Genomic DNA, 13,931 nt, shown 5'->3' on the forward strand with positions numbered 1-13,931 from the left:
CATCTGTCTGTGGCAATGAATTCCACAGATTTATCATGCACTGGTTGAAGAAATTTCTTATCACTGTCCTAAAGGGACATCCTTTTATTCTGAGGCTGTACCCACTCGTCCTAAACTCTCCCACTGCTGGAAACATCTTCTCCACCTCCACTCGATGCAGCCCAAACAAGTTTTAAAAAAGTCATCAATCTATAACATTAAGGATAATCATATCCTTTCAGATGTGTACTTCAAGCATTATCTTTTATTTCAGATACCCAGCGACAAGCATTTTTTCCACATATATGCTTTGTCTTCTTTATATCTCCTCCAGATTCAACAGCTGCATTTACTAAACCATAACCAGCAGCAATAACGTTGGGTGACATCAGTCTTTTGATCTTGCAGATACTCCCACTGTTTTCTCCATCACTCCTTGCTTACTGCAACTCAAACACATTTACCTTGTGGTTCGCATCGCAGGCCATTCTCATGCAACATTAACTAATTCACAAGTATTTTCAGCATTTTGCATTGGTAATTCAAGATCACTACTCTTGAACATACATTTGGAAATATGGAATTGATCCTTATTGACCAGCTTGGTTCCACTTGGTAGCCTCATATGTTACACAATTAAGATGCCGCTTCATCACTGACCTCAAGCTGTTTCCAAAATAAAAATTGCAATTCCCGACTTTGCTGTATGAGTTATTCAGACTGTTGAAAAACTTTCTTTTGTAATCAGCTAATTGAAAACAAATGTACCAGAGCCATACTTTCACTGTGGCTTACATTATCTGGGCTTTGATTACAGCAGAACAGGCTTCACTTGACTGGCTCGAATGTTTTAATTGCAGAAGGATACTAATGAGAGCCGGTTAATTGCAGCTGATAGTTACAACTTTGTTCCTTTAACCCCTGGAAACTGTGGGCTACAGACACTCAAGTATTTTGCACCCACTCAGGTAAACACTGATCTTCTCCGTAACATAAATCTCACTTCCCTAATTCTGACGAAGCTTCTCTAATCTGAAATGTTGACTGTTTCTTTTTCCATGGATGCTGCCTGACAAGCTGAGTTTCCACAAATTTCTGTTTTTATTTCAGATTTCCAGTAGCTGCAGTTTCTTTAGAATTTTTATTGAACTGCAAATGTATGTGATGAAACGAGCTAACCATAAACTTCACAAAACTTGCAGAGTCATCTTTGTCTCAGATCAAATTATTACGTTTCCAAATCAACAAATTCTGAAGATCCAGAATTCACATTTTTTTCAAAATATGTGTGTCGGTGATATCATGCATTTCCGACTCAGCTGTACTGAAGAAGGGGTGACTCACTAATACTGGGAATGCCAAATAGGCTTTTTCAACATCCATTCTAGATTAATGTGCAGATCGTGAAACAGTGAAAGGAAATCCACTTCAAATACAGCATGACCTGGCAATGTGAACCGACTAAATGTTGAGTGCTGCTCCACCTACTGGATCACCACAATGTTTGTTTCCAAGACAGAACTCCTTAGATCAAAAATAATAAATGTGGAACTTGATGGATCTCTACCTCATTTCTTAAAATATCACAGAGTAAAAGTCAATGTATATTTGCAGTGCAATGGTATAAGAAGAAGAAAGGATGAATTGGATTGCTTGCATTAATCTGCCAATGGGCACAAGGTAAAATAGGCTCCTCCTGTGGTGTAATTTCCATTTTCTCTGGTCACAAATACCCTCAGAGCAAATTGGCTGCTAGTTCTCCCAAGCGTCTTCAACTTCACTCCTTCAGGTACAATGATAACACCAGTTCTACACTAAGTGGCCATCTTGGATCTTCCAATGCCCTTTGTTTCCCCACACCCAACAAAAAAAAAATGAGGAACCCAGGCCTGAAACATTGGTTTCCCTTTGCTTTCCATGAATGTTGTGTAACCTGCCGAGTTTTTCCAGCACACGTGTACATTTTACCGACTCTAGCATCTGCAGATTTTCTTGTTCCTCTCTACTGATCTCCTAAACTATTTTTAATCACAAAGACGGAGGGATTTTTAAAAATTGGCTGCCTCTGTATTCTGCTTCTTTTTTCCCCCAGAGCCCACGTCATCAAAGTTGTTTAAAGATTTCACTGCTTGGACATTTTTTTCCTATATCTCCCGTCACATTAGATTTTAACCCAGCCCGTTCGTGAACCACATCTCATGCTTTCAAAGTTTGTTTTCATTACACTTTTAACCATCTATCATTCCCTCCTTTCCCGTGATACTGCTGTCGACGACAGTGGTCACACTAATGCTGCCTTTCAGCTCCTTTTAAAGCTTGTCTTCAACATTTACCTCAAGCCACAAACCACAGAATGCCCTTAAACAACAGCCAATTTCAAAAATGCAACTGTGATAACAAACAATTCAATTCAATAACCCTGCCCTTTCCAGTTCTTGAACATCCCAATGATATTCCAAATGCATCCCCATCTTTCCCAGTACTCCATGACTCTTCAATTAAATTTTTAACTTAGGAAGTGTACATACTTCGTAACTGCATCAAAGAAAAACTGTCCCTCATCCTCCTGTTCTTCCAGTCCTGAACCTTTGATATAATCCACCATACCATCTTCCTCCAATACCTCTCCACTGCTGTCCGGGTGGATTGGACCACGATCGGCTGATTCCATACTCTGCCAACTACAGAGTCATCTGAAATCGGGGTGATGTGAATGGGCCTTTCTTCCAATTCCTACACCACTTGCTCTGGTGCTGCTCTTCCCCTTACCACTTTTGCAATCTATCCTTGACCTTTCAATTTATTGCCTATACAGCTGTTCCTTTCAATCACCGTAATTCATCATATCAAATTCCCCACATTTACCAATGGCTTCCCATACAGGCTCACTAAACCCTCTCTCAACACACTCTCCAAATGTCAAATTCATTTGTTGGCATCCAGTACTGGGTGAGCAGAAACTTCCATGTTGTGAAATCCAAAGCCCTTGCATTCTGTCACTGCCAGAATCTCCAGTTTTCTTCCAACTGACTATAATTGGATGGGAGGGGTATGGAGGGATATGGTCCAGGTGGTGAGATCAGCATGGAGTAGAAAGGCCAAAGGGCCTGTTTCTGAGGTGTAATGTTCTATGGATCTAAAATAGAATGGGATGTGTCACATCTTTGGTGTCATGTTTGAGCATATACCTATATTATCACTAAAACAACTTCTTCAGAATACTTATCTCTCTCAAATGTTGAAGAAACCCTCTCTCATTTGCTATGAGGAGAATGTACAAACTGCTTTCAGACAGTGCGGGATTCGAACCACTGACGCTGTAACAGCATTGCACTAACTGGTATGCTAAATGTGCCGCCCTGTATTCATCACCCTTGATCTCATCGACATATTAAGAGTTTTAAACAAGAAAATCTGCAGATGCTTGGTTCAAGTGCAATGCATACAAATACTAGAGAAACACGCTGGTCACACAGTATCTATGGAAAGTAAAAGGTCAAGCCCAAGACATTAAAAACATTGGTTATTGTATATTTTCAATTGATGTTGTGTGTTTTTGGCTAAGTTTTTCCCAGCACTTTTGTGTATTGGAATTATTAAGAATGTATGTTCGACAAGGCTTCAGTCTTAGAATTTACACTCTCATTTTTAAACTCTTCCATAACTTCACCCCTTCATCTCATGAATCTTCTTCAGCCCCAGAGAGCACCGAGATATTTAGGTTCCCTTAATTAAGAGTTCTTGAGCATCCCAGAATTAAACCACTCCATCATTCATCACAACATCCTCAGTCACCTGCACATCAAGCTTTGAAATTCCATTGCTAAACTGCTCTATCTCTTTCTCTCTTTAAACCCAGCTCTAACAAGCTTTGATCAAACAGCCCTGTAACGCCTCATAGGTCAGCAACAAATTTTGCATGAAAGCATTCCATTGAAGACATTGCTCAAGCACTGTGTGGCTGTTTATAATGACTTCAGTACATTGATTAAAGTTCAATGTACTTCAGTGGGACGTGAAGCACTTTTGATGCATCTTGAGGTTATGAAAAGGGGTAAATCAATCCAAAATTTTCTTGTCTCAGAAACTGTGAAGCCTCTAATTTAACCCAATGCTTAATAATAAAGGCATAAATAAATACTGTCAGTTCATTGTTCATGAAAACATATGCATGGATAGTCTAAATGATAAATCCTTTCTTTCACTTTTGGGAAATAGTCTTTTACAAAGTTTGTCTGTAGGGAACCTTAAATCCTTCCTATACCTTTTAAATGCCACATAAATATGTGGCTAATCACCAAATGTCTGACACAGCACCATTTCATCAGACTGTGACATGCATTCCAAAGTCTGATGAGGGAATTCATGTTTGACACTAAAATGGAGAGAAAGTCGTTCATTTGACTTTTTTTTTAAAAAGCTACGAGTTAAATACTTAAAAATACACAAAGTGAAGTGAATCATTCAACCCTTATCCTTCAAAAATCAGTCCTTGTGTTCTCATAAGGATTCTGATCTGTTTTCAAGGCAGAGTGCAGTTTCACACAAAGTGCAGGTTTAGGTCTGGTTTCAATTAAAATGAACTTTGCTTGGAGGTCATCTTTTGACCTACCAACGACTACAGGAATGTTCTTGTTTAGTAAACTCACGTTATGCTAACAACACCCTGTGGCAGAAAAACACAAAAATCACTCACAGCAGGATACAAGTGAAACAGCAAAGATTATCCAAGTTTGCAAAAGATGCAAAGCCAGGGGTAAAGCTGCTTATAAAACAATTTCCCGGAGAAGAAAATAGTCCAAAAGCCAGGTATCAGATTACTGGAAAACAAGGACTGATTTACAGCATCTTCAATGCATAGGAATGCATTGCTTCAGGGGCTGGTGGAAGAAGAGACACTCACAACTTTTAAGTACAAAACAAGCAATTGGATTACTTAAGCGGAGAAGGCCACAGACCAAGTTCTGGTGAATAATATTATTATAGATGGGTATCTGATGATTGACAGACAAGGAGGCTGAAAGATCGGTTTCTGTGTTCTATTAATCTATGACAACATTATTGTTTAAAAATGGGGGTGAATATCTGTGGCAGCCATACTTGAAGAGAATGCGCCACAGTGTCTCTCAGCCAATGAATCTGTGGCTTTAAGATCAATTAAGGTCATGCTCTCTGCAATTTTCTTGATATGGATTACTTGTAGCAGATCACTGAAAACATCGGTAAGTCCCTACCATTGCTGTCTCTGCAAAATCCTGCAAATCCACTGGCAGGATCTGCATCCTCCGCAAGGCTAATATAATATCCCCAACTACTGAAGCCCTCAATGCGTACAGATGGCTTCATGAACAGGAATACCTGATATCTGTGTGGTAAACCACTGTATATGTTTGTCTGTTTGGGGACATCCATTGGCCGACTGTGCCCTGTAGTTCCCTCCACAGACACCAGAATGTTCCACAGCCCTCTGCCCAGTGCAGAACAGTCAAGCAGCATGGATGTGCTTTTGTTCTAAAGCTAATAAAAGCTTATCAGTTCATTCAACTTCAGTCTTTTGGAGTTATTGATGGTGCATCAATCTGATGTCTGAAGCATGCATTAGATCACATGGACCACGGGAACACCTCTGTCAGGCTGTTCAGCATTCAACACCATAATACTAGCACAATGTATGACCAAACTAAAGATTCTGGGCCTCTGTTCGTCCCTCAAAAACTGAATCTACGACTTCCTCATCGGCACTCACCAATCAATGAGTATCGACAACATCACCTCCTCCATGCTGACTATCAACTCAGAGGAACCCCAAAGGTGAGTGCCAAGCAGCCTGCTCCAAAAGTCCAACAATCCGGATGCCAGAAATCTGGACCACCTGACAATCTGGAATTTTCAAAAACTCTCGACTTTTTTTGTGCACGTGTAAGTGCCACAGATGCACAGCAGCAACAATCGACCTCACAAAAGTCACAGAAAACCCCCAAAAAATATTTATTTGGTTTTTTTGTACTTAATATTTTTAATGAAAATATATTTTGTTAATAAACTATCAAGATTTACCTGCTTATTCTCCTTAAATATGAATGTTAAAAATACTGTATGAGAATCCAGAAAATCCGAAAATATGGACCGACCCAATCTCTGAGCAGTCCAGATTTTAGGGCATTAACTGCAAACTCACGTCTGTGCAGCCAACTTTGGGTCCAACTCCATTGACAACTTTGCTGACAACACCACTAGTTTTTGGCTGAATTACTGGAAATGATGCGTCAGAATACAGAATGATCGAGAACCTACCAGAACCACACCCTGGACTTTCATCGTCACCAAGACCATGGAGCTTATTGTTGATTTTAGGAAAGAGAGGACAAGGGACCATACACCTGTGCTCATTGATAAAAAAGGTGGAGAGGGTTTGAAACTTCAAATTTCTTGGAATCCATATTTTAGACAACTGTATGGAAGGCATGCCAACATCATCTGTCCGAGATTTGGCATGTCATCAGGCACTCGATCAAAGTTCTATAGGTGCATTGTGGAAAGTGTACTGACTGGTTGCATTGCAGGCTGGCTTGGGAAATCAAATGCCCAGTAAACGCAAACAGCTGCAGAATGCAACAAACACAGCCAGATTCATCGCAGGCTCTGGCCTCCTATTCATTGAAAGCATCAATGTGAGGCAGCCACGATCACAAAGGACCCCACCGCCTTGGTCACAACCTCTTCTCATGACCAACTTCAATAACTTGCAGAAGAGCTCAGGCCTGAAATGTTATTTATATTTCTTTACCTTCTCTGGTAGCTGAGTTTCTCCAGCAATTTTGTGTTTTTACCACATGTGATAGTTCAGATTCTATCACCAATGCGTATATGTACAGATTGTAGTGTAGGATGACTGTGATTGGCTGTGACCTACTGGCAGGTCTTAAAGGGTTGCTCCGAGCCAGGCCAGGTCATTCTGGACTGGTCGACCTACATGTGATACGCTCCAGTCTTCTAGTTAATAAAAGCCTTGGTATGGATCAACAAGCCTTTGATTCTTTCGACGAGCTCTACACTACCATCACAGCATCTGCAGACTTTTGTGTTTCACACTCTAGGTTCAAGTACAGCTTCTTTCTAATACCTCCCTTTGTTACACTAATTAGGGACTGACCTGATACCACAAAGGGATTGTGTGCTCCTTAATTTACGAAGGGGGGTTAAGTTCCAGCAGGACCCACCGTAAGTTGAAAAGAATACCTCATCTACCATTTTTTATAACTAAATTCTAAATACCTTTATTCCACACTGAATAAACCATTAACGTACACAAGCATACTGGGCGTGAAGAATGTTTGAAGCATTGAACTGTCACTCAGCCTCGCGCGAGAGTAGCATAATGCATGTTGCAAGTGTGGGAACGGATCAGAATTCAAAATTGAAAGAATGGATTCGACCGATCATAACTTTAAAAAAAAGCATAAGTCAGACCATCATACCTGTATGCCATGTCACTTATTTTGCATTTGGATAACTGAATATTTATTATCTATTTTTGTATTTATTGTCTCTTTTTAAATCAATTAAGGACAGGTATACAATTGCAAGCATACTTTTTTTTAAATTATTTTTGTAGCTCAGTGTGAGAATTGAACAATGTACATGACAATAAACTCATTATCATTCGAGTCTAAATTATCAGTCCAAGAAATGATCAGGATGACAGAACAAACAATTCAAGGGCTTTGTCAAAACCTCCTAAAATATGTTACATCCTTGAGTTCAAAAATTGCCAGAGGAAGTGGCAGAAGTGGGGAGGAACGAGTTAGAAGGGTTTGGGCCAAACACAAATAGCTTAGTTAGCATGGACAGTTTGGGCTGAAGGGCCTGTTCCCGTTCTCTAAAACACCATGACTAAATCCTGTCCTATGATCACTCAAAGTGGAGGAGAAATATTTGGGATGGCACTGAGAAGCCAAGGACATTCCTTGGGAGTTCACAGGAGCTCTATAAATGTATTGCCTCTTGAACTTGCCTCCTGCTCACCTATCATAACATGAACTTCCTGTCCCAATTACAGAAAACCCCAAAGCCACCTCAGAACCCATTGTACGGAACAAAAGCTATCCTCAACACCAAACAATTCCCAATACTCAAAGGATGGTTTCTCTTTATAGAAGCAGTAGTTTACAAAGATCAAATTTCTCCACAAATGCAGTCGTGCTTGCAACTTAATATGATCATAATAGACTATGTCACATTTATTGATAATTCTCAGTTATCATTAAAAAAATGTCATGGCTGAATGGGTCCAAGAACCATAGAATCACAGAAAACTACAGCACAGAAACAGGCCCTTCTACCCCTCTAGTCTGTGCTGAACTATTATTCTGCTTGGTTCCACTGACCTGCACCCAGTTGATATCCCACCTTACTCATCCCATCCATGTACCTGTCCAATTATTTTTTTAAATGTGAAAACTTTCCACGTTCACCACCTCAGTTGGAAGCTCATTTCACACTGCCAGCACTCTCTGCATGAAGTTCTCCCCGACATTCACTCTAAACTTCTCTTTTTTCACCCTTAACCCATGTCCTCTGGTTTATAGCTCACCTAATCTCAGTGGAAAAGGCCTACTTGTATTTACTCTTATCTCTGCCCCTCAATTTTGTACAACTCCCCTCATTATTCTATGCCCCAGGGAATAAAGTCCTACAGTTGCAGCAACATCCCAGTATATCTTCTCTGCACTCTTTCAACCCTATTCTTAGGTAATGGAATGTGTTAATGTAACATATAACATAACAATTACAGCACGGAAACAGGCCATTAGGCAAATGAAATTGGAAGATACTTTTAAATCCTGAACCAAACATTATTAAGTGTAACTGCAATATCACCTCATATTTTTAGTGTTAATGAATTAGGGAAACTGAAAGAATTTTATCTTCTATGGTTCACTTTTTCATAAAATATTATCGACTAGCAACTCTGAATGCTTCAGCAATATTTCTGCAGCTTGGAGAGCCAATCTTCGTCCTGGATCACAAAAACAAGATGAAACTTAAACAAGGCATTTGTGCTGGACACAGGTCTTCCAACTTTACTGAGGTTGTCACAGCCTCTGACAGAGCTGGTTTGCAAGTTCTTCCAGCATGTTTTTTCCCCTAAAATGAACCACAGAACGAACTTAGCTGATTTAAGTTCAAGTTTCCTGTCAGAGTACATACATGTCAGCACGTACAACCCAGAGATTTTTTTTCCTATGGCCAGGCAGAATGCCTACTTATCGGTCGTGTAAACTGTACTTAAGAAAAAGTTACGGTGCAAGAGAAATAATGTAAACAAAGAAATGCACAAATACAGAAAAAAAATCAGTAATAAATAATGTGCGAAGTAAGAGTCTGTGGCAGTTCACCACAAGGCAGGCGAACCGGCCCCACTTGTAATCCATGCAGCGGGGCAGCCAGCCAAAATGGCGGCATTAGGGGTTTCCCTTCCTTCCAGCTCGGGGCTCAGAAACCCGCACTTGTGGACCACGTGATGCCCGGATGATGTCAGCGCCCTCCAGCGCGGTTCTCAGCCAGGTCCGGGATGTGAGTACAAGTGTAGCCCAGCAGCCTGCAATAAACTAGTCTGCTCACTGAGCTCAACCCATCTGGTTGTGTGTGTTATTGCAGGAGCAGTGTAGCCGCCGGTACAATTGGTGACCCTGACTGGTTCAAACGTCTTTGAACCCATCATGATCGAGCCTGGGATCAGCGCTATAGCCGTGAAACTGCCTGAATTCTGGGTTCAGGAGCCGGAGACCTGATTCGTCCACGTGGAGGCCCAGTTTGACCTCCGCCAGATTTCATCTGACATGACCAAATTCTACCATGTGGTCGCTGCCCTGGACCAGGCCACCGCCAGACGCGTGCTGCACTGGTTCAGCACCCACCCGGCGAGGACAAGTATGAGATCATCAAGCAAGTGCTTACTGGGTCCCTTGGACTATCCAGACACCAGCGAGCCACTCAGGTGCTGCACCTCGACCCCCTGGGGGACAGGTCCCAGATGGAACTGATGGATGAGATGCTTGCATTCATGGATGAGCACACTAATTGCCCACTTTTCAAGCGCATCTTCCTCGAACATATGCCCGGGGACATCCGCCCGCTGCTGGTTCAGGAGAGCTTCACTGACCCGAAGAAGGTCACCCAGAAGGCCCAAGAGCTATGCCTCGCACGATTCTCGGAAGGCTCAGTGGTCTAGTAGGTCATGAAGTACAGGCACGGGCACGACCACGCCAAGTCTGCCCCTAGCGCTGCAATAGAGCACCCGGCCCCTGCAGGGGCCCCCAAGAGCATAACCAAGGCCACAGCATCCACTTCAGGCCTCTGCTTCTACCACCAGCGCTGGGGAGCCAAGATTCGGAAGTGTCATCAGCCCTGCTCATTCCAGGGAAACGACCAGGTTGGTCACTGTTAATGGCTGCGGTGTCTGGCCAAGGACACAGCCTTCTCTACCTGCAGGACTCAGTCAATGGCCGGTGGTTCCTCATTGACATTGGAGCCCAGATCAGCGTCATATCGGCCACAGCCATTGAATCTAGGAACCGACCTCGTGGACCTCCCCTCCGTGCGGCCAACGCAATGGCAATCCGGACATAGGGAGACAAGACAGTCCATTTCCAGATCGGCCAACAGAATTTCACGTGGAGGTTCACCGTCTCGTCCCTCCCGACTGCCAACCTGGGTGCAGACTTCCTCCTCACACACGGGCTGCTGATGGACATTCGAGGTAGGCGCCTGGTGGACGCTCGTACCTTCCAGGTCATTCGCCTCGACGCCTCCCGCTCGGAGCAACTGCAGATGGCCACAATCAGCCCAGAGATGAGTTCCCGACACTCCTCAAGCCACAGTTCTCTGCTGCCTCACTGCGCCATGGAGTGTTCCACCACATCCCCACCCAGGGCCCACCGGTTCACGCCAAGGCACGCCGGCTCCCACCTGACAAGCTCCAAGTAGCAAAGGAGGAGTTTTCGCACCTGTTTGAGCTGGGGATCATTCGGCAGTCCAACAGCCCATGGGTCTCACCACTCCACCTGGTCCCGAAAGCCTCCGGTGGCTGGCATGCCTGTGGAGACTATCGACGGCTCAACAAGGCAACCGTTCCTGACCAGTACCCCATCCCTCACATCCAGGACTTTATGGCCAACCTGCACAGTGCGAAGGTCTTCTCCAAGGTTGACTTGGATATCACCAGATCCCAGTGGACCCTGAGGACATACCCAAGACAGCCATCATCACCCCCTTTGGCCTGTTCGAATTCCTGCACATGCCGTATGGGCTCAAGAACGCCGCTCAGACTTTCCAGTGCCTCATGGACTCTGTGGGCAGGGACTTGGATTTTGTCTTTATTTATTTGGACGACATCCTTGTCGCCAGCAAGGACCAGGCGCAACACAAGGCCCACCTACGTGCCCTTTTCTCCCGGCTGGCCGACTTTGGCCTTACCATCAACCCAGCCAAGTGCCAGTTCGGGAAAGAGTCCATGCAGGTCCTGGGCCATAACATCACGGCCGAAGGAGCCACGCTTGCCCCTGCGAAGGTTGCCACCATCAGGGAGTTCCCACGCCCGAACAGCCCCAAAGGACTGCAGGAGTTCGCGGGTATGGTCAACTTTTACAACCGCTTCATCCCGGGAGTTGCGTGTATCATGCACGGGCTGTTTGCCCTCATCGCAGCCAAGCACACAACGTTTGCTTGGAACCGAGAAGCTTGCGCCGCATTTGAGGCCACCAAGGACACCCTCGCGAAGGCTGCAATGCTCGCCCACCCGCACACTGGCCTGCATATGGCACGCTCTGTCGATGCCTCTGCCACAGCCGTCGGTGACATCCTGGAGCAGCAGGTGAATGGGCATTGGAAGCCGCTGGCATTCTTCAGCCGCCTGCTCCGCCTGCCGGAACGTGAATATGGTCCCTTCAACTGTGAGTTACTGGGCATATACCTGGCACTGCAGCATTTCCACTATTTTTTGGAGGGGAGGACTTTTACCATCTTCACCGACCACAAACCCCTCACTCAGGCGCTCTCGATGGCAAAGGATCCGTGGTTGGCCTACCAGCCGTGTCACCTCTCCTTCGTGTCAGAGTTTACCACCGACATTCGGCACAAGGCGGGGAAGGACAATGTGGTTGCCGATGCACTCTCGCGACCGGCCATCTGCGCGCTGACACCTGGCCTTAACTGCGACCAGCTCGCCTGGGACAAGGAAGCTGATGAAGAGACGAGGGCCTTCAAGACCACCATCACCGACCTGCGGTCCGAGACCTCCCGACTCCGAGCGGCGAAGGCACCGTCCTGTGTGATATCTCCTTGGGCACCCCGCACCCAGTGGTTCCCCAGCAGTGGCGCAGGCAGGTCTTCCAACATATCAATGACCTTTCACATCCGTCCATCAGGTCCACAGTCCAGATGGTGGCACACCAGGGCGCTCGTACAGGAGTTCGAGCACGTCTGGGAATGATTCAGCCACGTTCATGTGGACATTGTCGGGCCCTTACCCACTTCCTGTGGAAACCGTTACCTGTTTACGGTGGTAGACCACACCACTCGCTGGCCCGAGGCAATCCCGATGCCAGATGCCTCCACTGATTCCTGCTCCCGAACCCTGATGCATGGTTGGGTCGCCAGTTCGGCGTCCCGGCTCACCTCACCAGTGATCGGGGCACCCAGTTCATATCTGCACTCTGGGCACAGCTTGCTCACAGGTTGGGAATACAGCTACACCGCACCACGGCCTACCATCCGCAGGCCAATGGAATGGTCAAACGTCTTCACCACCACCTTAAGTCGGCACTCATGGCCCGCCTCACCGGTCCCGACTGGATGGATAAACTGCCTTGGGTGCTCCTGGGCATCCACTCCACTTCCAAGGAAGACCTGCAGGCGTTATCAGCTGAGCTGGTCTATGGTGCGCCACTGGCACAACCTGGCGAGTTCGTCAATACACCTCACAATCCCCAGCGGTCACCGCAAGAACTACTTCCTCACCTCAGGGCATGCTTGAACTCCTTCGAAACCCCACCATCACCCAGGCATGGTACCCACCCGACTCATGTTCCTGGCGAACTGGTTTCCGCGGAGTTCATTTTCTTTCGGCAGGGCCCAACCGTGGCACCTCTGCAGCGAACGTACGAGGACCGTACAGGGTTTTACAGTGTTCTGGCTTGACATTCCCGCTGAACTTGGGCGGCAGTCATGAACTGTTTACCAAGGACAGGCTGAAGCCAGCGCACCTCAATCCCACTGAGCCCGTGGTCGTTGCCCAGCCCAAGAAGTGAGGCCGCCCAGCAAAAAAGGACATTGGTGCCAATTCTGGGGGGGGGGGGGGTGCTGTGTTGCAGCTCACCACAAGGCAGGCAAACCAGCCCCGCTTATCAGCCACCCGGTGAGGCAGCCGGCCAAATTGGCGCCATCGGGGATTTCCCTTCCTTCCAGCTCGGGGCTCAGAAACCCGCGCTTGGGAACCATGTAACGCTCAGATTATGTCAGCGCCCTCCAGTGCGGTTCTCAGCCAGGTCTGGGCTGGGAGTGTAAGTGCAACCCAGCAGCTTCAATAAACTAGTCTGCCCACTGAGCTCAACCCGTCTGGTTGCGTGTGTTATTGCAGGAGCAGAGTAGTTGCCGCTACAAGTCCTTAAATGAGTCTCTGACTGAGACTGCTGTTGAGGAGTCTGATGGTGGAGGGGTAGCAATTGTTTCTGAATTTGGTGGTATGAGCCTTCTGGCACCTAACTCTCTTTCAAGATGGAAAATAACATGTGTCTAAAGGCACTTTCAGGTGGCCAAAATCCCCCGATGTAAATCCTCTCAATATGCCCATATGCTGCTGTCGGGAGGCCACTTGAAAGCACAGGAGGCACCTCCGGGAGGGATAACCGTCGGAGCACTGAGGTCCCCCCTGCACATGAATGCAACTGCCT

The 13,931-nt window shown here is 45.7% G+C and overlaps 1 protein-coding gene across 7 annotated transcripts in view; it reads right to left on the bottom strand.

Annotated features, from left to right (window-relative positions):
* The window catches only part of LOC138751792 (sickle tail protein homolog), a 689,307-nt gene that overhangs the window by 383,190 nt on the left and 292,186 nt on the right, over positions 1 to 13,931 (bottom strand). The window contains exon 1 of one of the 7 annotated variants that reach the window (XM_069914589.1): positions 2,508 to 2,588. The exons of the other annotated variants lie outside the window; for them this stretch is intronic. Coding sequence (XP_069770690.1) covers positions 2,508 to 2,541 — 34 coding nt within the window. The 5' untranslated portion in view covers positions 2,542 to 2,588. Of the gene's footprint in view, positions 1 to 2,507; positions 2,589 to 13,931 lie in introns of those variants that run through there. 7 annotated transcript variants of the gene reach the window in all.

This window comes from Narcine bancroftii, chromosome 1 (assembly GCF_036971445.1).
Source record: "Narcine bancroftii isolate sNarBan1 chromosome 1, sNarBan1.hap1, whole genome shotgun sequence".
NCBI lineage: Eukaryota > Metazoa > Chordata > Chondrichthyes > Torpediniformes > Narcinidae > Narcine > Narcine bancroftii.